Source organism: Mixophyes fleayi, chromosome 5 (assembly GCF_038048845.1).
Source record: "Mixophyes fleayi isolate aMixFle1 chromosome 5, aMixFle1.hap1, whole genome shotgun sequence".
Lineage (NCBI taxonomy): Eukaryota > Metazoa > Chordata > Amphibia > Anura > Limnodynastidae > Mixophyes > Mixophyes fleayi.
The window spans coordinates 9,646,542-9,673,059 of NC_134406.1; the positions used below are offsets into that span (position 1 = coordinate 9,646,542).

Here is a 26,518-nt window from a genome sequence, read left to right on the forward strand (position 1 = left end):
CTCTAATGTAAGACCAAAGAGGTAATCTCGTGGACACTAAATAGAAGCAACCAATGGTATAGATGAAATGCATCACCACACTGCTCTCCAAAAGGTTTAATTTTGTGTCTTCCAAAACGATGCGCAGCATTGGGCGTAAATCGTATTAATAGGAGACCAGTAGATAAGAAGCTGTATTGTTAGGTGACAGAGAACATACAGGGGTAATGGAAAAGCATGCAGAGGTGGATGAGGTTAGAGCAGTCAAGAATACAAGAGGAAGAATGACCCTGGTCATGAGGGCTTACAATCTAAAAGCGAGGGGCTGACACAAGAGAGAGTGACACGGAGTGAGGATGTTGGTGTAGGGAGAGTGCACAAGTAGGGGAAGAGATTGGAGGGGGACTGGCAGGCTTTGATGAACAAATGAGCTTTTAGGGAGCACTTTATAGCATTGGAGGATGGTGGAGATTCTGATTGGTTGTGGGAGTTAGTTCCATAGATTAGCAGCAGCACAGGAACAGTCCTGGAGGTGAGAGTGTGAGGGGGTTATCAACGGAGAGGATAGTGTGCGTGAGACTTATAAAATTTCCTATCTGACTGGGGTTGTTGTAGGTTACCATAGGCAAACTGAGGGGGGTTTCTTAGTGCGTGGACACCCCCCTCAAAGCCTGCAGCACTGTATAATTGAGGTGGCTGGACCCTGCCCCCACTTCACATGACTGCTTGAAAAGGGAGAGCTGCACCTAACAGTAGTGCATGCAGCATTGCCCATGTATATTATGGGGATAGGAAGAGTTGGAGAGCAGCCAAGCACCGTCTAAAATTATAGCCACGCCCCCATGCATGCTGGTCATGCCCACTGGCGGCGTGGTGTGGAAATCCCCCTCTACAAATCCTGCGTTTGCCCCTGGTTACAACATATTGAGACTGGTTTACAGTTAGAGTCAAATCAACAATCCAAAAATTTGTACCTTGAAAAATCCTGTGCTGCAAGGAGGAAATGTAACATGTACAACTAGATTTACAGTCGTGAGGCGACCAGCCTGACCCAATTTTAAATGCAGTGTAAGATCATACCTGGCGGATTGTGCTTTTGATTAATTATGGCTGGCAAAGTTGTAAAAATTGAAAAATTAGTCAAAACCGGAGTTTGATATGTTTACCCCCAAAGGTAGTAGTGTAATATCTATAATATAAGTCCTATCATTGTATAAATGCATATTACGTGTTTCATTTGACCTTTTCTAGGGTCCTGCATCCGTGCTCAACCCAGGTGATATACAGCACCTATTTAAGGTAAGAATTACTACATTTTCCATAATCATTAACAGCAGGTATAAATAATAAGAGCAGACACAGCATGGTGAGGGTTGTAGGTCAACAACCGATGGGCAACGGTAAGTTGTCCGCCTTATTTTGACCGTTAACCACCGTTATGAATTACGAGAAAGCTAAGAGAAAAAATTATGCTAATACAATGGAGTGATTTCGAAAGAGCGAGTTTATGTTCTAGAGACAACCAAGCATGATTCTCTTTAATACATTTTAATGTATTCCTTTAGCACCTAGAGCAATAAACCAAAGAACGCTGATTCCGCAGTTCCCCTTCATCAATGTACAAATAAACTCAAAATGACATCCAAATGATTTCTAAAATTTAAGTCCTTTTAATGCCATCTTTTCTGGGAAGACTTTGTACTTATTCCCTGCCCTTACCGTTATTATATAGGTACTAAAAGCTCAGTTGTGTTCTTTAATCCAGACAGCTGTTCCTGGACTACTGAATCTAGGTTTCTCAGTCTGAGAATCACAAGAAATTTGGCACCTGGGGACCAAATCGAACCTGACCTACAGAAATTGTTGCTCAGTAACACATTATAAAACAATTACAATTTATATCTATTCCACTGGTCACTTGACTTGAGTTTCTGCGCTAAGTTTAAGTAAATTGTGTGACCTGCAAATTCTAAAACATTCTTAACAATACCAAAGTGCTCATCCCTGGTCTATAGTTACACAACTCAGACCTTGTTCCCTAATTGGAGCTGCAGGGGCGCACGCAGGGGGGGTTTCTGGTTCTCCAGAAACCCCTCCCCTCCGCAAACGAACGGGCACTAAACACTGCCCCTACCAGCAGCACTGTACTGTACAGCAGCCGCGGCGCTGTCAAAGAAGCGTCCGCGACGGTGCTGTATTGTACTACAATACAGCGCTGCCGCGGACGCTTCTTTGACAGCGCAGCGGCTGCTGTACAATACAGCATCGCCAAAATGGAGCTGCTGCGCATGCACGGCCGCATGCGCAGCAGCTCTCTCTCTCTCTCTATTTTTTTTTGGGGGGGGAGGAAACCCCCCCTTAAAAATCCTGCGTTTGCCCCTGCGCCTCTTCACTCTTTCAATCCCGCGGTATCAGGCAAAGCATTAAAGAAGCTTAAAAAGACTGTCTAGAGTGAAATCAGGTGTTTAACAGTGGACATATTACTATTATTGCAATTATTATTTAAACAAAGCTGCTCTTTAAAAGAGAACGTACCTCACTGTAACAATCTGTATACTGTATTTGACTTAATTAACTGCAGAAACTGCAAAGGATGTAAAATGTGTGGCAATTGGACCAATGAGGGAGGCTCATGGCTGGTAGTGAACCAGACATTGTTACATGTCCAGATCACATTCAGTTGCCCGGCCCAGAACGCTGTGCTGTGTTCAGACTGTATTATCTCACCACCAATCACCTTAAATACAGTTTTATTTTTCTACGGTGCAGACGGTGTTTCATTTTACAGAGCCGTTTACTTTAACTATGTACTAGAAAAGTATGGCCGTATTAAGAATCATTCCCAACTACTGTATGTGATGAAAACAGTATGAAAAATAAATCACTCCCTATATCACCGTTCAGGCCCTTGCTGCTGTCCAGTTCGCTTTTCAAAATGTTGCAGTTTTGTGCGCTTACCGCCATATTCAATGTTTTCATTAGCGTTGGGTATAAAATACATTTGTAACATGCAGAATATAAGCTTGTCATGTTAAATTTACACCTCCAAGGCAGATATGAGAGGATCAATAAGTATGGTAATCACAATTAAAATACAGTGGACTAATATGCTTTTCCAATTCCCTCCTTTGATTCCGTGTATTATAAATGCCAAAATTAGACCATATATATAGTAAAACTGCTCTTGTGTCTGTAGTGAATGTTAAGTTTAAGCCATACTGCCAGGGCAAGCCCTGGACCCGTTTTTCAGCCTGATTATTGCCCTGTGCATTTTGGCCCCTCCATATCTGTAACCAGAGTGGTCAAAGATTGAGGTGTTAAGGCACAATAACCTTGTCTGTGTGTGACCAGCATATGTGACTGTTATAACTAATAAAGTGTTACTTGATATCATCTGAGATATTTGTGCTTAATTGTGAAGGATGGGTGCAGAGACTGTCCAGCCGGCCCACCGGGGTTAGCCGGAATCCCAGGAATTAAGGGAGATAAGGGTCTCCCTGGCTCTCCAGGACGGGAAGGCATGACCGGTACAAAGGTACAGTACAATCTTACAGAAGCACAATGTTTATTGGGGGAAAATAAGCAACTCTAGAGCTGTTGGGCTTGAATTCTTGGGGCTGAATAATATTGTCATTGTTCCTGCAGAGTGTTCAACATTGTCCTTACAGAGCAAAATGTAAGCTTCTTGGCCTCTAAATAATCTTATCAAAAATAGCAAATATCTCTGTTGTTTCCTATAACTATTTTAAAACAGGTGCAGGGGACAAATGCCCCAAGGGCTTGTCATTTTCCTAGACAAGGGTGTCTAAACCAAATAGTTGGGCTTATTGCTAGTGTCATTTAGCAACGTGCAAAACTGTGGGCACACAGGAGAAAGAGGCCTTTATTTATGTAAATGTACCAGTTTGTAAGGGGTGAACGTATGGATTTCCATGGCCAATATGGGGGGCACCTGCGGGAGTTGGTAACTGAAGCTTATGCACCGAGGTGAAAAACTAGATTTTGACATGGGGACAAGATAATATAAAGGGTGATTAAGCCTTGGCCTATACTTTCAAATGAAACCCGTTTACACCTTTCAGTTACACTTTATATGGATGTATACCTTCATTAATTGTAAACATAAATTAGTTTAAATGAAGGAAGAGTGTGGTCCTAATATGGAGGTATACAGGCTGGATTTTGAGGCAATATTCTTACTCTTTTCACTTTGCCCGTTTCCAACTAACAAAAGTTCGCCAACATTGATTTTATAGGGCACAGTTCTAAGAAGTGAAATGTGGGCGCGCTCCTTCTAGTGAGCGGACGATTAGGCAAAGTGTAAAGCATTGGGGTCCTTTGTATTCAGTGGGTTATGAATGACCTTTTATTGCCGCAATCTGACCATGTGTGTGGTTGTCACCAGCCGCAAAAATTGAGCCCACCTAAAGAACAACCAGCATTACCCAAATACCAAATATCCTGATCTGGCTGCACACATGTGTGGTCAGATGTAGTTGCTTGGCGCTTGGGTTTAATGGCTGGATCTACCTATGTATGAGGCCCTTTACAGTATACTTATTTTTCAAGTAAATTAAATTTCAATTGCAAATCCTGTTGTGTGTCATCTGTATATCATGCTGTGTTTCTATTTATTTTCTGCAGGGGGAACCTGGGATCATAGGTCCTCCTGGTCCCACAGGATTGGATGGCATAAGGGTGGGTTACATTGCAAAAAATAAGCAACAGTCATGTAAAATGACAAAGTATTTTTTGGCTGCGTGAACAGACCCCTGAAAACTAAATACATACTTGTTTTGTTTTTTTCTAGATTTAAAAAGGTTATCTCTTTTATTGGTAGGATAGGGACAGTTTCACTCCCCGTGATGAATTAAAATGACCATAGCCCATAGCAAATTCTTATTCACTATACCACCTTTCCACAAGCTTTTCTTGTGCCTGATTGCCCTTCGAAACATTCATAATTCTTTAATATGTCCTCTGGGGCACAAATACCTATACTCAGAAGTCCCATAGTTCACGTATTCACAATACACTGCTAGAACATCCCCACGTTCCCTGAAACATGCAACAAGCCTCTCAACCCAAGCTTATATTGTATTGTCCAGCTCATACTTCAATGACCACATTTTGGGAAAGTTTCAGATCCCTTGCTACCCTTGGCCTAGGGCTGCTGCCCAAAATGTCCCTATTATAATCCACAATTATTCATCCACTGTAGCTATAAATGTAATTTCTACAACCTCTTAGACACAAGTCCTGGGTCCTTACATTCAGCACTATGTGGTACTTGTGATTACTGTAGCTTTCCTCCTCCAGACTCAATAGCCTCATGTGTCATTGTGATGCAAATAAATAGCTATGTTGCTGGGCTAAATAATGTAGCTGAAAATACTGAAGTCAGTGCTTAATTTGTAAATAAAAAATAGTGGAATTCAGATAAAAGAGAAGAGTTTTTTTCAGTAATAATATTATAATCATGTTACCATGTTATAAACAGTTACAGTATGATTGAAAAAGGTTCCTTCCTATGTAAAGGTGGCAGATTGTACTGCGCAGGATCACGTGACAATTTCACCTACAGTATTTATACATTGTGCCATATATCTGGCAATCTGTTCATTTTCTGTTTTAGGGCGGTAAAGGGGACCGCGGGGCACCTGGAGAATCTGGACCGAAAGGTGAACAGGTAAACTGTGTTTGGAACATTCTGCATATGTACAAATTGATACAAAAGTACAAAGTATTTTACATTATTGAAAATATTAATGATATTGATACATTGAACATCTCTTTGAACATCATTGAACATCTCTTCTAACATCTCTTCTTTAAGAACCTAAATACATTCATCTACAAATGATACTCAATCATATTAAAGATATATTCCTTTCAAAACAGTTTTGTAAATGTTACTGTGTCCAGGCTCATTTTTAAAAGCAAAACAGCCCAGCTTCTGATTGACACCTCTGAGACAACGAACAGAAAGTGAGGCATGGGTCAGTAAGTGCCTTATATTTATATACATGTGTCCACACACAGATAAATTACATATACATATATGGCGGGCATGCCATGCCACCTTCAGAGCTATAACTATTTTTACAATACCCACTGTTTTACTTGCTTTCACATGTGTTGCATTTGCTTTGTGGCTTTTCCTATGCTTTATCCTCTATTCACTGTTTTTAACCCAAGCTAAACTCTTGGAGGCCAAGTTGTTGACCTCCAATGACCTCTTGAACACCAGTATAAAGATGCTAGTTGGTGTGGTCGTGTGGTCCACTGGCGTGGCATTGTTACAAGCATTTGAAACTCCAGTGGGTACCCGGAACTAATAGGCCGTTTTGAAACCAATAATTGTTCAAGGAATGCAAATGGGTTAATAGAAGGGGAAAAAAAAACATTTACAAAATTATAGTTGGCTCCCAAAAATGTGAAATAATGGTTACATGACCTTATTGTCCACATTTTCAACACAATTGCCAGAAATACTTATTGAAAATGAAGCTGTTATTCAAAGATAAATAGGTTTTGATTAACAAATATTCTCACACTTTTTCATAAATACCAGGGTTTTTTTGTCTTGAAAATCTATTTGGTTAATTAGACAGATGTTTTGTTTTAATGTGTGACGAGCATTATGTATTGTAGAGGTACTCAGTCCCTGCTCATTTGGCAGAGATGATGCATAGTCCCTGCTGGTATAACTGTAATACGTTGACGTTCTGTCATTCACTGACTGTGGACTTTTTCCCATCCCGGTACAGGGTGTTCCAGGAATGCCGGGATTTGTCGGAACACCTGGTAGTTCGGGGCCACCTGTAAGTTCCTTTTTGTCTGTTTATCTTTCCTGCAGAATAAATTATTTGTTAGTCACCCAGGCTAAAATTTGCCTGCCCTCCCCTAACACTATAGCAGGGAAGCCTGCAGCATGTGGTCCCTTGACGTAGTGCCAACCAGCTCTTGAGTGTTCGGCTTACAAAAAAAATCTGGGCTCCCCCCTAGATAAAAACAAACAGCTGAAAGCACTAGATCTATTCCCACACCCCTGGTGTGGCTCAATGGGCAACTATCAGCATCAAATAGCGTTTAATAGAATGCATGTTTAAACTGTAATATTACACACACACACACACACACACACACACACATATATATATATATATATATATATATATATATATATATAAAAATCTCCTCCTCTGTTGTCACTTAACTGTATCACTTCTGTCATTTATTCAGGGACCTGAAGGCTCACCAGGAATAATTGGCCCTTCTGGACCGAAAGGAGAAACTGTAAGCTACATATACACTTATTTGTATTATATTGTTATACTTATATACACTTATATTTATCTACAGCTCCACATGATCTACAAAAAGGCATAATATAATAAATGACAATAACATTACATTTGTAATATAGCAGTAGGGGAGAAAAGGTTCATTGTGTTATACTGTTGATTAATCTGCTTGTTACATTGCTGAATGTGCTTGTTTTTTACATTGTTGAATGTTCTTGTTTGTTACATTGTAGAATATTCTTTTTTGTTAAATAGTAGAATGTTCTTGTTTGTTACATTGTACAATGTTCTTGTTTGTTACACTATAGAATGTTGTTGTTTGTTGCATTGTAAAATGTTCTTGTTTGTTACACTATAGAATGTTCTTGTTTGTTACATTGTAAAATGTTCTTGTTTGTTACACTATAGAATGTTCTTGTTTGTTGCATTGTAAAATGTTCTTGTTTGTTACACTATAGAATGTTCTTGTTTGTTACATTGTAGAATGTTCTTGTTTGTTACATTGTACAATGTTCTTGTTTGTTGCATTGTAAAATGTTCTTGTTTGTTACACTATAGAATGTTCTTGTTTGTTGCATTGTAAAATGTTCTTGTTTGTTACACTATAGAATGTTCGTGTTTGTTACATTGTAGAATGTTCTTGTTTGTTACATTGTAGAATGTTCTTGTTTGTTACATTGTAGAATGTTCTTGTTTGTTACATGGTTATGAATATTATTGTTGAACATATAATACTGTCTACATTTCAATTGTGGACCTAATAATGCGGTCAATGTCATTATTGTCGACTTTCCAACCCTTTCTATATTATGGTTTAGACCACATAAATGTTGATCTTGTAACTGTCGAACATATGTATCACAGCCTTTCCAAATGGTTGTGAGAGTTTGCAAGTAAGCTGCCCTATAATTGCAGCGTCAGGATCTGACATGTCAGACTCACATATAGGACTCATGGACATCCTTAGACTCTGCTCGGGATTCTGTGAGTGCCCAATTTGTTCTTCAGCCTCAGTGTTCTTTTCATGCACTGGTGTGGCTGTTTTGGAGGTGACCGACCTACGCTCAGAGCGAGAATATGGTGCATGGGTAGATATAGAAGATACATTACCATGTTTGGGCACTCGCTTTTGCAGTGGGCATTTTAGTATGTTTAGCAGCAGAAGCAGAAACACTGCTATCAAAACGTGGTCATGGTCTGAGCCTTCTCTTGCCAATGTGTGTGATGTATGGAACGTGACCTATCTAGATCAATTCCCCACATGCATCAGTAACTTTTCCCATAGTACTTACATCAAGAGCTGATGTGTCCTCTGATATTGACAAATGTGGATTTGGAGCGCACTTTCTTACACTTTCTTTCCACATGACCTTTTTTACTCATAAAGGTTGAAATAGTATTACTACTGCCAGTACCGATGCTGGGATGCTCCTGATCTGTAGACTGATCCATGGATGGCAACAGGAGTAAAGCTTCTTGTAGCTGCCACTACACCACATGAATGCCCAATACGATAAGGAAACGAGAGACTGTCTCCTTGTAATCCTGCCCCACGATATCATTGTAACTAATACAATTGGTTCGTTAAAGAAAGTGTTCTGTTCTATTTGGGTTGTGCTGTCAAACACAGCACCTTGTCTTTTGGCTGCTTACTGGTACAGATGTGATACTGCCCCTCAAACAATTGCCTTAACAGTCAAGCACTTTAAAATCAATAAATATTTTTTTTGGGTGGTGGGGGTTGTGTGTGCTGCTTAACGTCAAACACAGGCAAGCTGCTTTCTGTTTCTCTGGCTTCTCTAAGAAACATACCGGTGTCGATCTGTTGGAAAAACTCAGGAATGTCATAGCAAAATAGATCACCCTGCTATACTCAGCACAGGATTCCTCATTGCCAATAGTGGAGCGAACATTGTGTGTGCATTACGACTGGGTGAATTTTAACATGTACCACTGTTTGCATACAAAACTTGGTTGTTCAGAATTTCTTAAAACATAAGAGGTCGATGCAGTAGATGCTGTCTGTGGCCAGTAACATTTCTGGGCATTTTTGGCATTCAGCGACCACATGTAGATCATTGAAGCAGATACAGAGCAATGGCCTGCTATCTGCTATGCCAACAACTGAAGCAAGATGCACACATGTCAACATTCAGAAAGTCAACAACATTCCGTCAACAATTCAATTGTCGGCAGTATTATGAGGTCGAAAATTAATATGATCGACAATATAATTAGATTGACAATTAGGTTAACAAATCGCATAGACGACAATTCAAATGTAGACAGTATTATATGTTTAGGGATGGGGTTGGGATTAGGGATATGGATAGGGTTAGGGATAAGGTTAAGGTTAGGGATATCATTGTAGATCTAATAATACTGTCTACATTTTAATTGTCAACCTAATAATAATGTTGATGTCATTATTGTCGACTTTCCAACACTGTCTATATAATGATATTGACCATATAAATGTTGATCATGTAACTGTTGAACATTTGTATCACACCCAGTAAGAGGTAGTAATGAGGGGAATTCCACACTGTAAGCTTCAGCGATTGTCTCAAACCCTTTCAGTTGTGGGGTGGGTCTACCCTGGGATATCTTATTTTCTAAAATGGCCATTATATCAGCCAGTGGTGCCCTTTACTTTATTAAACGGCCATCCTGTCTGCCACTGCTATGTCACAATGTTTCATAGGGATTGTACCTTCAATTAAACTGCTCGGTCACTAATTTTAGCCAGTCAGCTCGCTGCAGCCTTTGGCCAAAATTGGTGAAAATATGTGAATACATTATTAGAATACAGACTGTAAGTAAATGTTAATGTTATCAAAACTAATGTAGGAACACAAACAGCTAAATATTACAGAATTGTACCTATTTTTCACAATTTGTAAATGTAAATGTCGAGTTGGACCTTGCTGCGTTCACTGACATATAGTTCGGTTTTGGGCACATGGAGAATGATTTTACGCAAAGTGCGTCATGTATCAGCTTTTATATTCCTTAATGAATCAGGCCCTGAGGGTTTACTGCTGGATTATTTTACATAAACTTTGCTTTGGAACAGATCTATGTCACATTCCCTGCAGCACATTCAGATTAAGGATTCTTTATACAACAAAATCTATTTTAATTCCCCACAAAATTAAATTTTGGGAGTGCCCCAACTCATTATAAACTGTCTAATATCTGCTTAATCTAAATAGTTATCAAAAATTTCTGCTATCCAAAGCTCGCTTTTACTACACAGAAAAGAACATATGGTATAAAGTTATATTAATGACTTCTATTATAAAATAAATTGAAAGCTCCATCATTTTTTAAAAGTTTTAATATTATATATTATAAGGAATAATTGCATTGGCCCAACGGTCAGACCAAAATGTCAACTCTAATTACAAAATTTCGTATGAATTTAGAATTGAAATTTCCTATTCTGATGATGTTTTGTAAAATGTCAGCAAGATGGAAATATTAAGAAATTCTTTAAACAGTTAAATGCTAAAGTAGACAGAGGGTGGCACTTAACCCCCCCCCCCCCCATTAATAATTTCAAGAGGCAGTGACACATTAAATATACTTGTATTTATAATATTTACAAGCAGAAGTGATCCAGCCATTGCCACATTGCATAGAGGCCATTGTCAGCTACAGTCAATGCACAGAGGCTGCGGTCAATCACATTGTACCTGTCAGGTGCCATCTCCGCACTGACACTTGGTGCAGGAGACGGATGCCTGCACCTTCTCGTCAGCTGCGTCCTGTTGCCTAGCAGCGCGACACTATCTCCACTCACCTGTCAGTTGCGCTAATACCGGTTAGCGGCCATCTTTGAAATTCAGTGACAGTACCAAGGCCATTGTCACCCATAATGTACAGGGATCATTGTCAGCCACATTACACAAAAACAATTGTCAGAAACACTGAACAGAGGCCATTGTTCAGACTTTATTGCTTGCACTCCTAAAGTAACCCCCCACAGCAATTCAATCATTTTACACACAAGATTATTACTTCATCGCCAATTGAGGAGATGGCAAAGGCCCTGTCATACCCCGGGGAGGGTGTGGGGCTATTTATATATGGTGGGTATTCACAAACATCCAAGATCTAGTCTAGGTGTCATATTTGCAGGACTCCAAATATTTACCGTATTCAGACAGACAACAAACGCTCCCAGTGGTACACTGTCGAAGCCAACTGTGTTTATGTAATCCATCCTGGTAACTTTGAGAGTTTGGGGCTCATTTAGAGGTGAATGCATTTGCACTCTGATTGCACAGTTAGAAAAGTCACATGCAAAAAAAGTGCACGTACGTGTATATGTTGAGTTGGACCCATCTCAAAATGTGCAAAGCTCAAATATAGTGGTGTTTGTATGTCATTGTTACAAGTATGTATACTCTCGTCCCATGTAGAGATCTCTGATATCTGACAAAGCTAGAAGTAAATGCTAAAGTCGTATTACCCTATTTGTCTATCTGTACACAATATAAGTATGTAATTAAGTGTCATATAAACAATACAAAATAATATCCTGGCAGTGCTATTAATAAATGTTAGTCGCATTTTCCATTTATAATGTGATTAAATACAAACACCGCCACATCTGGGGGTAAATGTATCATACTCTGGTTTCTTCAACTCCCGCGAGTTCGGCGAGATGACAGCTAAAATTTAAAGTGGCGCTGCCTTGTAAAGGGAAACTTGCTTTTACAAGGCAGTGCCGCTTTAAATTTTAGCTGTCATCTCGCCAAACTCGTGGGAGTTGAAGAAACCGGGGTATGATACATTTACCCCCTGGTGTTTCCAGTTTCCTGTTTCAGTGCTGCTGATTATAATCATCATCATTGAATATCCCTGACTGGTCTATGCCCATCTACCTTCCTGGCTAACTGGTAACACTCCCCACCTCTATCCCTGAAAGGACGCTGCCAGCTTGGCGCCTCATGTCTTTCAACAAGGGATCAGAGAGCTGAGCTGCCCTGAGCAGTCAAGACACTCTGCAGGAAGGTCTGTGTTGGGGTTACTAGGTTCAGTTAAAGTGGGGTCAGTCAAAGGGAGGTCACTGTGGTCGGCTATACTCCCCGCCGGAGCTGTATACTGCTAGGGGCAGGAGCATCACTGGGCATTCCCACAAAATCACATTGGCTGGAGACAACATCCTATGTGCTGCTAGAAGAAGTAGCCTTTCCAGAGACAAAGAGCTGGCTGGTTCCTGAAGCTCTAGCAGCTTGAGACTTTTCCTCTGGACTGGCTGATGCTGGGGTTGCTGGCAATGGCTGTTGTCTAGCAGCTGTGGTCTTTTCCTTTGGGCTGGGTTGTGCAGACAGAGATCCTGACGACTATAGTTGGGCAGCTTGGCTCCGGGTAATGGAGTAGAGAAATGAGGCCACAATTTCACCCTCAACATCATTGCCCAAGATCACATTGGTTGGGACGCCATCCATAACCGCAACATCACAACTCCTGGCCACCTCCCCAGTCTAGATAGACTCTTGCTACAGGCATTTTCCTTTCCAGTCCATCTTCCACAGTAACTTTGGCAGTGCGATCCTGCAATACTGCAGCAGAATCAATAAGATGGGGCCCACTACAGTGATTGAGGCCCCTGAGTCTCGAAGTCCTTCTCTCTGCAGGTCCAATTTGGCTGCAGGTTCCTCCACATGTTTTTGGGGGGTCTTTTGGTCAAATAAGTGACTCTGCTGAGTCCCTTTCCTCACCGCCACGCTCCTTTGGACTGACTTGTGTGGGAACAGTTGCTCACCTCCGCCAGTTAAACAAGTCAGCTGAGCCCCAGAACTTGGATTAGTGGCACAAGTCTGGGACATTTGGGCTGTGAAACAGTCCATCCTCAGGTGACCAATTTTCCCACAGCCATAACATTTTCTTTCCCGCCAGGGCTTCAGTAGTCTCTGATAACTTCCAGATAAAAGGCAGAGCAGGGGCCGGCTAAAGGCTCCTGGCTTTGTGGGTACTTTCTTGGGGGGAGGATGAACAGGGGTGTTCCTTTGTTCTTACAGTCCTTTGGGGCTGACTGCTAGACTGATGCTTCTGCCAGTGTGGCTGAACTGCCACATACTGATCTGCCCACTGGGCTGCTGCTTCCATTGTTGCTGGGCTACAGTCCAATATTCCTTCACCTCTGGTGCGCACCGGCAGTGAAACTGGTCTCTACAAATTAAGTCCACTAATTCTTCCCAAGACTTGGTGCCAGATCCATTAATACATCTCATCGGCAACTGTGATGAAAAAATCCTTATGTTGATAGGTTTTCAGGGACGGATAATAGCACAGCGCTTAAGGAGGGTCCTTTCTACCATGTCATAGTCCACACAGTCATTTGGGACCACTCCCACTCCTTTGTGGGCAAATCATGGAGTATGCTGGACATTTCGAAGACCTGCAAATATACATCAATATCTCCAACATTGTCATCAGATTTGGTAAAGTGGTGGGATCCTAATCTGGGCACAGCAGGTGACAGTTTTTTGGACACTGCAGGAGATGGTGTCCACCTGTTACCCCACAACTCGATAATAAGCACCCGCTCTACCTCAGCTGCCACATTAGCACAGACAAGTTGCCCTCATCAGGATGTTGAACTTGCGGCACTGGTTCACTCTGTGGGAACAGAAGCTGGGTTCTGGGAGGTTACTGCAGATATCTATAGGTTTGGCGTTGGCATCTTCTGTTGGTCACTGTTGAAATCAGCTTCATCATCCGCTGACCTGTGCTGCTCATTCCAGGCCATCAGCGCCCTTTAAGTAGGGTCATCCTCAGGTCTATGCCAGTATATAGGTTAAGGTCAGGGAAATCTCTAAATTGCAAGTCCTGCAATATCCATTCTCAGATTAAAACTGCCGCTGTCTTTGTAGTTTGGGCTCATTGCTGGATCCCTTAACCTCCAGAAAATTAAGGGTGTGCACCGGCCACTTTTAGTGTTTTGGGTTTTGGGTTCTGATTAGCTTGAGGTTTTAGGTTCTGATTTGTTTTGCCAAAACATCCGACGAAAGGTTTTGGTTCTGATTTATTTTTAAAAAACCATAAAAAGTGCTAAAGAACAGTTTTATGTTTTTTTTTTCACTCCTACGCTATTATTAACCTCAATAACATTCCATCACAATCATTTCCACTAATTTCCAGTCTATTCTGAACACCTCACAATATTGTTTTTAGGCCAAAAGGTTGCACCGAGGTAGCTTGAGCACATAATGCCAAAAAAAGAGGTACAAGATGGAATTGTTCTGGGCCCTCCCTCCCACCCCTCGCGAGATTCGACGCGAGACTTGGACGACAGAGCCTCGTTTTCAATTTTTTGCCCGCCGGATATATCCGAACAGTGCTCGGATCCCGTTCGGATCCGCACTGTTCGGGTGGGCTCGGATTAGCGGAATCCGAGCCCGCTCATCTCTACAAAAAATTGACTTTTCTATGACAAATTAGGTAATATAGATACATTGTGAAAAAGCTGTGAGTACTTTCTCCCCTCAGAGTGCAGATACCTCTGCTATGTTTACATGGCAATACAGTGGTTCTCCTGCTACTCTGCTGGTTGCTTTCACACTTTGCAGAAGGTACAGCGTCAGGCGCGGGCTGGCAGGTTTCAGCCCGGGGGGCGCACAGGCGGCCGCATCACATGACACGCGATGCAGACGTTAGACTGAGCCGGCCCGGGTGCCCGCTGCCCCCCTGTCCCCCGGTCCAGCCCGCCCCTGTACAGCGTCACCCCTGCTGTGTCCAATGACTGGAGAACGGTAATTTACAGAACCAAAAGAGACATGAGAGACTTCTTGTCACTGTGGGAAGCAGCTGAGCTCTGATTGCATTCCGAGATGGTACAAATGTAACTTATTCTGGGCTGACCCTTCTCGGAACAGAAGAACCGATGCGATTGCTAAATAGTATTTTATTTTTACTGACGCATAGAACATAGAGAAATGACTCTGAAAACCACAAAAAAATGAAATTAACTTTAACATAACAAGTTTTACATTTATTGGATTTGATTTTTTTTCTAAATGTTATCTAAATATTGTCTGTGATAGTGAATAAGTCAGAGTTAAGGATATAACGGGCCTGTGAAAGCTCAGGCTTCAGTCTTTTTAGGTTTATAAAGTCTGGGTAAAGATAAAAATAGAAACCGTGAATCAATTTAATATCAGTTGAATTAGGACACAAGTGCACTAAAACATTTCTGTTATTATATAAAATAAAATATCCTTTAGTTATTCAGTTGCCAGTAACCAACTGACATAGAGCATGAAGACACTCAGCACCTATATTCTTTCATCAAATGAGCACACAAAGTTCTGGAAGATTTTTCCTTGTTTATAAGAGACCCCCCCCCCAGGTTTTTGAGAACTGCCTTAGATACACAGTTAAAATGCTGTATTTCATCCATACTTGCCTTAGTCCGGGAGAGGGGCGCGATTAGAGGGCGGGAGGGTGCGGGGTGCGGCCAAACACAGCATTTTGGCCCCGCCCCTGCGAAGGAAATGCCGATTCGTCGTTGAGGGCGGGACAAAATGACGCTATTCACCGCAAATCGCATCATTTAGGCTAGGCAGTTGTGGGATGCGGGAGACTTGCCTGCTCTCCCAGGAGTCCGTGAGACTGACCTGAATTTCGGGAGTCTTTCCCGGACATTCCGGGAAAGTTGGCAAGTATGATTTTTCATCCATAAGTCAGTGGAAGCTTAAGGGCTAGATTTACTAAACTGCGGGTTGGAAAAAGTGGAGATGTTGCCTATAGAAACCAATCAGATTCTAGCTGTCATATTGTAGAATGCACTAAATAAATGAAAGCTAGAATCTGATTGGTTGCTATAGGCAACATCTCCACTTTTTGAAACCCGCACTTTAGTAAATATACCCCTAAGTGTTTGTAGATCATTTCATCGCTGGTGGGAACTAAAAAATATTAGATGGAAGTGCCTTTTATTTGTAATTTCTGCAGTTTGTGTTGTATCGTCATTGTAGAATAAAACGTTGCTGGTGTATTTGTGCATCATATAAAATAATATGTGCATTTACGTTGGGCTCATGTCACGAGTACAGAAGGACATGAAGACAAATAAAGTGAGCACAATAGTTGTTTCTTAGCTTTGGTTAAACCTGCTTAAGACTACGGTACTTTGTAAATGTTTTTTGTATTAACACACTGACTTGTGTCAAATGTGCCTTTTTTCTACTGTCCATGCTTGGAGTATTTAGCTAGGAAAAAATAATATATAAGTAATTATATATGTTTATTTCAGGGAAAGGTTGGTCCTCCTGCTCCACAAGGACCTCCCGGGTTACCAGGACTGCCGGTAATTATTACTCCAGACTTAAATCAGCTTCAGTAATGAAAGTCACAGACAGCACATTGATAAATGTGTGTCCTCGGCTGATTAAAGATTACTCCCCAGCAATATCCATGATCTTCTATCCATAACGGGAGCATTGATGAAAGCTGTTGCAAATACTTCACAACTGTGAAGAATAGGTGGCGTTGCCCATAGCAACCAATCAGATTGCATCAATTGTTTAGTACAGTTTACAGAAGAAAAGCAAACGTCTGATTGGTTGCCACGGATAACTCCAGCTTTTCTACAAAGTTTTCTGTGCAACAAGTTTGATAAATGTCTCACAAATTATGTTTTGTAAGTTGTTGCCAGGAGTTGTTTAGATACAGAGACATAAGGGGATATAAACTGCATTAAAAGAGGCAGCAGAGCTCAGTGCTTTAGGTGCTAAGAATAGTCCCAAGAACATTTTGCTTTGTACCATTTTTCATTCAATCAATTTGAAAATAAAAAGCACTTTGTATAGTTTTAATAGGAATCTGCTGTTATGTATAAAGATTTAGAGCACTAGTTATCCCAAAACAAGTAACCTGATCCTATAAATTTGGGATAACTGTTGCTTCCTCAGTATGTGACATTTATATGGGTCTGTCTCTCAGTGTACCACAAATCAATGCGCACAACAAAAATGTACAGACTGGAATCTTATGTGATACGTTGTGGTGGAAATTCTATAGGAAGTATTACTGTGACTATGTCATTGTGGCCCAATCAGCTATGTAGAAGCTTTAAAGTCTGTATTTCTCATTTCATGCTGTTTTTCCTGTACTTTATTTCAGGGCATCGCTGGAAAAGATGGAAAGGACGGGAAGCCGGGCTCTGCAGGGGAAGCAGTATGTCATCTTTATTAAGTAACACATCGGTGGCAGCCGTATTAACAAACACTTGGCTTGATTTATAGAAGCAGTCAAAGTGTCACCCTGTACTGTGTCGCCATTAGCTGAACATTCACACACCTGGGATCCCTGGACTGACTGTACTCGGCTGCAAGGGATATACTGCAGAATACCGTGTAACGGGCAGACAGTATATACTGCGTAATAGACATACCGAATATACTATATAATGTGCATACTGTATATTATACGTAATGCAAAAGCCAAACAGACACTCAGCTGAGATTTCTTTGCAAAAAGCGTGTTAGAACCTTTTTTTTCCTTTGAACAATAAAATACATTTTACTCATACTTGCCAAGTCTCCCAGAATGTCCAGGAGACTCCCGAATTCCGGGTAGGTCTCCCGGACTCCGGGGAGAACAGGGCATTCTCCCGCATCTGCCCACTTCCTAGTGAAGTGGACAGGTTCTAGAGCCCCTATGACGCGATTCTCGGAGAATCGTAGCATTTTGGCCTGACCCCCACCCACCCTGTGTTGTGGGGGGCGTGACTAAAATGACACAAAGTCACCGAGCTCCACCTATCTCTCCCTTGGATCTCCCGGAGACCAACATTTAAAAGTTGGTAAATGTGTTTCTATTCTTTCCATCATGTGCATCTTCATCTGGATCCGCAGACCCGCAAAACTAGGTGCAAATTCCATTTCCATAGACCAGGATGTGGGCGTGTATCTTGAAATGCGCATGACGGACGTATAGGCACAAATAAACAAGCCTTTCGGTTCTACATTGTTGAGGCTCTTAAATGATCTTTATTTTTCCTTTCCTTCCTCAGTACACTTATTAATTCCAGCAGAGCACCGCAGCACCATCTGGGTTATTTATCAGAGAGTCATGAATGAAATCACCAAGAACAAACACCTCCAGATTTATTGATTGTGAACCTCTTGCTGGTTCCCTGGTAACTCTGTCTCTGGCCTCTGCTTTTGCTGCCGGTTTGAAGCTAAAAAAAAAAATCTTGATAAATAATTCCCGTATTATTCATATTAAATGAAGCGGTTTTCAGGCGGAGTGATCAGTGACTAGCATAATATTAGCAACATTTTAAAGACACCAGCGCTGTCACGTGTATAAGAGACGTGGCTCCTTTCTACTCAGAATAAGCTTTTATTTAATAAAATTACCTATAAACAATAATGTGTCCCAAAATTTATAGTTACCAAAAAATGTTTTCTGACATCAAACAAACAACAACATTTTTTTTAAAGGAAACCACTGAAATTGAAAGACTTATAAAATTCAACTTTCAAAACATATTTGCAGTATTATTGATTTGTCCTCCTTCTGTGCACAAAGTCCGGTGACACTTAAAGGAATATACATAAGGACAATGTCACTAGGGGGTTTAAAACACTGCAGTATTCCACCTAGAAAACAACACTATAATAAGCACAAAGTATCAGTACTTGACCAGTAGAGCTGTCAATCATTTGTTGTCAAAATATATTTCGGTCAGTTTACTTCTTGGCACAGTTTGTGCAGGACTCCTGCCATCATGCAGCACATTTACCAAGTGCGGTATGCTACGTTTAATGCGCTTTTATTTCTGCACACGCAAAAGTTACGGTTGCGGACAAATAAGAATTTGTGTTGGAGCAAATGCGCCTAGTGCAGGATTGTGCTCTGTTGTAATTACCCGCGACTGTACTAATCTCTTCCTTTATTTACTTAACTGATAGCCCACTTGCTAATTTCACTGTATGAAATTTGTGATACTTTGTATTCAGCCTAGCAATATAAAACTAATCATGGACATCTCCCGTTACAGCTTTGGATACAAAATGATTAACACAATTACACAAGTTGTATATTTGAAACAAAGTAGAATAGAATCTAAATGTGAGCGTAGAATAATACTAATAATGTTTTATGTCACTAAGGGGCAGATGTATCAAACATTCTAGAAAGGAAAAGTGGAGATATTGCCAGTAGCAACCAATCAGATTCTAGCTCTTATTTTCTAGCATGTACTGGATAAATCATAGCTAGAATGTGATTGGTTGCTATGGGCAATACCTCCACTTTTCCTTTTTTAGAATTTTTGATAAATCTACCCCTATGGCAGGTTCTTTTTAAATAGAATGTCAGTCTACTGGGAAATGCATTAGATATACTCACATTTAAACCAGCAGTTATATGTGAAGCATTAGTAGTATTATTATTATAATGTTAAAAGTATTTTATCATTTTCCATATGATCATATTTTAATGTTAATATGACAATATAAAGCAGATTGTATTTTAGCTTCCAGTCCACATAAATATTAGCCCATGTAATTATATTATTCTAATATATGTCTAGGTAATTAATAATGCTCTGTTTTCTGTAGGGGAAACCAGGAGACCTTGGCCCACCAGGGAGGGAAGGGACTCGAGGACTGCCTGTAAGTATCCTGAGACCATGGAAAACAGGGACTAATGAAGTACATACTTGCCAACTCTCCCGGAATGGCAGGCAAATATCCCGCATATGGCATCTTGCTCCTCAAAATGACGCAATTCGCGGTAAATCGTGTCATTTTGGCCCTGCCCCCGCTACAGAAACAGCATTTTGTCGTGGGGGCGGAGCCAAAATATTGTGAATTAGCGTGCCCCGCCCCTCCTGCCCACCAGCCACGCCCACTTGCCTGGGATCTCCCGGAATTAACTTACCAAAGGTTGGTAAGTACGATGAAGTAGTAGAAAATAATAAGAATATATTAGTCAGTCAAGGAAGCGTGAATGCCACAGTATCTCTGACGGATGAGAGGTCTATGGTTTATACAGTGGGGTTTATAGGCAAGAACAGTGCATTATAAATTTATACAGAAGTCTGCTGATAGGTGCAACTCTGCGTTAAACCATAACAACCAATCAGCCAATCAGGTGTGTGCTTTCATTGGGCTAATCTGCACTAGATCGATAAGAGCTGTTACTCATACTTGCCAACTGTCCCGGTATTTCCGGGGAGGCTCCTGAGTTTCGGGGAGTCCACGAAGATTCCCGGAAGAGTAGACATCCTCCTGGGTCTTGGTGGAGGTGGGGCTTAATGATGCGATTGCGCCATTAAACCCCACCCCTCACTATGCAATGCTGTGAATTCAGCATTTTGTAGCAGGAGGCAGGGCCATGGTGACGCAATGGCGTAACAGCGCCCCTCCAGCACTTGTCACATGACCTCCCCTCCGGGATCATCCGAGGTCTTACAAATAGGCACGTACGGTTTAACTGCACATTTGAACACTGTTAATAAATTTTCCTCATATAAAAAAATTGCACAGCACATAATCCATATCTGTCCTGTTTTCTTTTTTTAAAGGAGCTTTATTAAAGATAGTTCGTAAAAAATAAATTAAAGAAAAGTGTTTGGTCCTTATTCTTAATATAATGTTCTTAATTCAGCAGAATCACAATCTTAGAAATGACTTTGTTGCAATCAGCTTCAACAAAACACTTAGGGGTACGTTTACTAAGCAGCCTTTCTTTGTGCGGCTTGCAAACCGCCACACATCGAGGGATGTCTTCAGATCCAGATACTGTCCTGCAGGTTGGAGGCTTTAAACTCACACTGCACCTGATATGTAGCAGTTTGCAAACCTCTAAAATGATTGTACCCATACTTGCTGATTTTTAAAAACTCCGCTCCGCGTGGTCAGGTGACAAGCGCATCTATGTTCTGCTATGAAATACCGAAGTTCACAGCATAGTGGGAGGCGGGGCTTGAAGGCGAATCGCGTCATTAAACCCCACTTCCACCAAGACACGGGTTTTACCCCTTACATTCTCTTATAGCCCAGTCTACTCATCATCTTGTCTGGTCCCCGGGGGGTCAAATAAAATAAGAAGCACTGCTCCCCTCCTGGTATCCTTAGCCGATGGGTACCAGGCTAATATTGTAAAAATATAGTGCATACTATTGTAGCACTACAAATGCTAGCATGCACTGACAGCACAGAAGTGTTCTCTGTTGTTGACACTTGTAGAAGTAGAACTACAAGCGCCAGCATGCATTAGTGGTTCAAAACCATGTGTAGAAGTAGAAGCTTAATTTCACCTTCCAGTTCAATGTTTATTACAAATATTTATTATATGGAGACTGAAACAAATAATTTGTTTCTCTCTCTGTTAAAGCCATCCTAAGATGTTTGATAAATGGGCACGGGGGAGCCTTCACTAGCGAAAGCCAAAGAAACTTAACGCTATCAAAATATTTTAAAGAAATACAAAACCCCATAAAGCTCCATCAAAGAAGATGACTAATGATTCCACGTCAGTCAGTCATTGCAAATATAATTTCCAAGTCACTTTATTTCTTCCTTTCCATTAAAAGAAGAGTTTACCGGCTGGCAAAACGCGTTACATCGTCTGCTTCCAGCTGTACATAGTTATTTCAAGGAGAGATTCATAGATTTCATGGACAGAAATGGTCTGAAATGTCATCTTGGGTTTCACAACTGACAAATACATCTCTTTAACAGGATCGTTTATAAGTCTACATGTTGCTATAAAGTGATAAACCGCATTGAGATTTGTCAGCAGAAAGTGTCTGGGCTTTTATAGCCTCTGCATTGTGATAAATACTGTGTTACTTTTTGTCACTACACCCTGTAAGGAACCATTGATGAATAGTCAGTAACAATACACACTGTCCACGCACAAGAGAAATATAATGTACTAAAAATCACAAACAAAAAAAAACTTATTTTCTACCTTGGCTGCTGTTACACTCAGTTTATTGATTGGCTCTAATCAACACATGATGAACGGATTAGTCGAATAGCTAATAAAAGTGAACCATGCAGCAGGATAGCTTCTTAAATAAGCAGTTTTTGCAGTACTGATTTCAACCCTTGAAGGGCAGAAAGTTTGTATAACAGATATATGTTAGATACATGCTGCTAGAGTGTATATAACCAACAATAAAAGACAGAGTAGAGATAGTTACATAATAGATTTTTTGCCCATCATGGTGAAAAAACTCATTCTATCTGTAGTTATGGGTAGAGATATGCAAATCGCTCCTTGTATATCCCTTTTGTTAACCGTGCGTCCAGAATCTGCTGGTTTGATAGTACAATTCAACCAAGTATTTTGAGCCGTATGTCTAACTTTATTGAGCTTATTAGAGCTCATCAGTGCAAGATATGAAAAAAAAAAGTATATTACTCCAGCATCTGAGCAATAAGATTAAAGTTGATGAGCTAGAGTGCCTGGACTCTCACAGACCCCCCCCTCTATCAATACAGAAGTTTCTTAAACAGAAAAAAAATGGTCCTTTAAACTCACTTTATGTATTGTTGATAGAGACATTCTGGTGGCTAGAGAAATGGTCCTATGGGCAACGCAGACTTCATCTTTGCCCGTTTTGTCTGACATTTTTCTCATTACTTAAAAGCTAATAATGGATAACAGCATGATTACCTAGAAAAAGTGAGTTTTACAGAAATGGAAGGATTTATGGCAACCGAAAAGTTGACTTTCCTTCTGTTAAATATAATGCTAATAAAGTCAGGAGGGCGCAAATAAACTCTTTGTTAGCCGCTGTAATCACCCAGAACTAGGTAATTTGCTAATAACCAACAAAGCGCTGCATCCATCCTCCTATTATAAATTCTACCGGTTAAACGTCTTCGCTATGGGCGATGGAGGCGGACGTTTTGCGCAATGAGCCATTATGCGTTTAGGCAGCTGTGAATTGTACTGCAGTATTAATGTATATTATTGTGTTGATGTTAGCTGAAGTTTTATTTACTATTGTAGTGTTATTTTTATTATTCTTCCAGGGTTTCAAGGGACACAGAGGAGACCCCGGGTTACCTGGTGCTAGAGTAAGTTACGTACCTGTGTTTTCAATGACGAGTTGTATTAAAACATTTGTAAACAAAAGTCCCTGACCATTGTTATGGACATTGCTGGGTTCCATTCCCAGGAACAGTCTTCTTCTGCATTGTTGTGGCTCCTGATGGCGTTGACTTCCCCAATGAGGAGTAGAGTAAACTGCAGAGGAGTGCTGTATATGCCCCACCTCTTGCCACATCATTATGCCACTTAATGCCACTTAATACCACTTAATGCCACTAACGTCATTGAATTTAATAATTTCCGTTTTTTTGGGGAGTTGTGTCATTTAACGGGCACAAGAGTATTTTCATGAGACCGGGGGTTAGTCTAACTCTTCAGAGGCGCTAGGTATGCCCCCAGCGGACATGATCATGTCCCAATCCTGACACAGCCATGGTGAGGTGGTCACACACTTTTTTCTTTATGTTCTCCAGTTCCAAGAACTGGTATTTGTGGGGGAGAGGGGGTGCTACTGGTGTTCTTAAGCTTTAAACTCTCAGGACAATAATTCAGTGCTGAGAATTGTATTTATATCATGGGTAGGATGATTCATTTTTACAAATAGTTTTTTAAAGGTAGAATTAGTCTTTCAGTATTTTAGATATAATTGATTGCAAATGTTCTGTACTTTGTCCTGTATATAGTATATTATTCACTAGTTATTGTGTGCTTCCATGGTTAAAATTGAGATACAAGTTGTGGGACAAAGTCATCCTTGTTCTTCTTTTCCTAGGGGGAGCCGGGTACCCCAGGACCTCTGGGACGGGAAGGATCACCCGGAAAAGAAGTAAGTGATGGAACAATCTGTTACATAAATATAATACTACTAGGAAGTAAAACAAAAATCTTGCTAGTTATGTCTCTTTCCTAGTTACACCCCTGCAGGCATCGGTTAACTGCCGGGAATAAATAAATCTAATTATTAAATACCCAGCACCCCTTGAATGGACTAAGCCTTATCTAGGACTGACCTTTATTTCTACACAGATTTTTCATTGTTACAAAGTTCCAACTAGGCTTTACTTTGTAGACAGTTGTAACTGCTTCTTAATTAAACAAAGGACAAAACAATTACTGCGGTTACATTGTTGTATGGCATCGATGTGGAGGTGGTAAAATAGAGGAGACTGTAATGTTTATATGAATATTGTGAATTACTTTGTGATCTCATAAAAAAAATGAGATGAGCTGGCCAAATAAAATGTAAATATGTTCTGCATGAGCTGTGAGTTTAATTACGTGTTATGCAGATAAGTTAATAAATGAGCCGTGCCCATTCTTCACTAAGTATCCATTTTATGGTTATGTTAACGAGTAAAAGGTGATTAGTAATGAAGCTCCTAGTTCCCCTGTCTTGCTATTATTCTTTCGTATCCACGTTTTTACTCTTATACTTACTACGTGAGCTACAAATAAAGATATTAATGGTGTTTAAATGCTCGTTTGTTAGGAACAAATGTTTTATTGAATATCTTTCACATTTTATTAGGGAGATCCTGGACCACCTGGTCATCAGGGACCGAGAGGAATTCGAGGACCAGCGGTAAGTCTTCTGTGAATCAAGGCTGATAAGATGTTTGGGGAAACTAGAGCAAGAGCCTAATGACTTGGGGTCTGATTCATTAGTGATCTTTTGGTTTTTATTGTCTTTCGATTTGTTGCAGCAGGTCTGGTCAATTTTATATATTAAGTTAATTGCATAAACAATTATCTGCAAAGGACATATATCTGCATCAGTATGAGACATGTATCCTACAAGCATTTATCAAATGCTGCATTGTGCATTTCCTACCATCAACATCATTCAGGAAATGTGAGGTGATATAACCTTTCTACTGAGTAATCTGCGGTGGACGTAATTCATCCCAAAACCAAATCTCATTTGCTATGATGCAAAGGTCTGTTGCTTTGTGAATTTCATTTAGATATTAGAAGTCGTAGCCAGTCTAGACTAATATGGAATTAGTTTATTAAACAGATGTATGAGGGCGCTTCAATGTCAAACTTCTGTCTCTGAAAAACATGGAATATAAAACATCTGTTTGTTTATTCATTGAGGTGTATGTACTGGGAGGAAAAGTCTTCTGATTCTGACCCAAGAGCCGCTGTCACTTACACGTGAGAGCAGACAATTTGTTGGCTGAAACCTGTATTTAGCCCATTAATTTGAAGGGTTGGGTACGCTTGCTTGATGAGTAAAATTCCGACATTGACAAGCCCTCCAACTAAAATCTGAATTTCTGGCAAACCGATGTGAAATAAACAGACTTACCTTGAAGCCGACGCTGGAGAACTCCGATTGGCTCACCATGCTGACAGGAAATTATCCCGATTGGAGAAGTGTTCGTCACTGCAGCTTGATGTCATAGCGACATCTGTCAACAGAAATTTAAAGCGGCAATGTCGGGTTAAGTGTTTAAACACTTAACCTTATTGGTCCCCACATTGCCGCTTTAAATTTCTATTGACAGACGTCGGGATGATGTCAAGCTGCAGTGGCGATGATTTCTCCAATCGGGATAACTTCCTGTGAGCATGGTGATCCAATCAGAGATCTCCAGCGTCGGCTTCAAGGTAAGTCTGTTTATTTTCACATTGGTTTGCCAGAAACTCGGATTTTAGTTGTAGGGTTTGTCGATGTCGGATTGGTGGTAAGCGTGAAAACGATTACCACAGAATTTGATAGGAACGAGTGGTCTCGTTGTGTTCTGTGACTCAGCGAGGTCACTGGTTCCCAGTCAGCCCACAAAATCGCTGCCTCCGCTTCGTGTAGGTAAAAATGTTCCGAACATTTCTAACTACTGTGTTCATTATTAGGGTAAAAATGGACACGCTGGACCTCCAGGCAACGCAGGGGTACCAGGGCCGATGGTAAGTGTTAAACTATTTTTTAAAATGTCATCAGTTGATAATCCTTATATTTAAAATAATATTTTAAAACAAGCGAGACCATAAAATTGAGTTTGTCAAAGAGACAATTTTGTTTTTAAATGAAAGTTAATTTTTGGTGTCTGGATAATAATATGTGTCAGTTTCTCAGTCTACCACTCCAGTCTCCCACATTCACTGGTATATCCTATGTCTATGCTCTAAGCTACAAACTGTTCCATGAAATCTTCCCTCATTCCCACAATTGGTGAAATCGTTTGCTGCAACTC

The 26,518-nt window shown here is 40.6% G+C and overlaps 1 protein-coding gene across 2 annotated transcripts in view; it reads left to right on the forward strand.

The window, feature by feature from the left end:
- COL22A1 (collagen type XXII alpha 1 chain) overlaps positions 1-26,518 on the forward strand; it is a 281,196-nt gene that overhangs the window by 240,422 nt on the left and 14,256 nt on the right. For both annotated transcript variants that reach the window (XM_075211680.1, XM_075211681.1), the window contains exons 45-57: positions 1,231-1,278; positions 3,401-3,514; positions 4,624-4,677; positions 5,615-5,668; positions 6,750-6,803; positions 7,225-7,278; positions 16,555-16,608; positions 17,424-17,477; positions 19,871-19,924; positions 23,303-23,347; positions 24,094-24,147; positions 24,850-24,903; positions 26,178-26,231. In XM_075211680.1, coding sequence (XP_075067781.1) covers positions 1,231-1,278; positions 3,401-3,514; positions 4,624-4,677; positions 5,615-5,668; positions 6,750-6,803; positions 7,225-7,278; positions 16,555-16,608; positions 17,424-17,477; positions 19,871-19,924; positions 23,303-23,347; positions 24,094-24,147; positions 24,850-24,903; positions 26,178-26,231 — 747 coding nt within the window. The remainder of the gene's footprint in view (positions 1-1,230; positions 1,279-3,400; positions 3,515-4,623; positions 4,678-5,614; positions 5,669-6,749; positions 6,804-7,224; positions 7,279-16,554; positions 16,609-17,423; positions 17,478-19,870; positions 19,925-23,302; positions 23,348-24,093; positions 24,148-24,849; positions 24,904-26,177; positions 26,232-26,518) is intronic.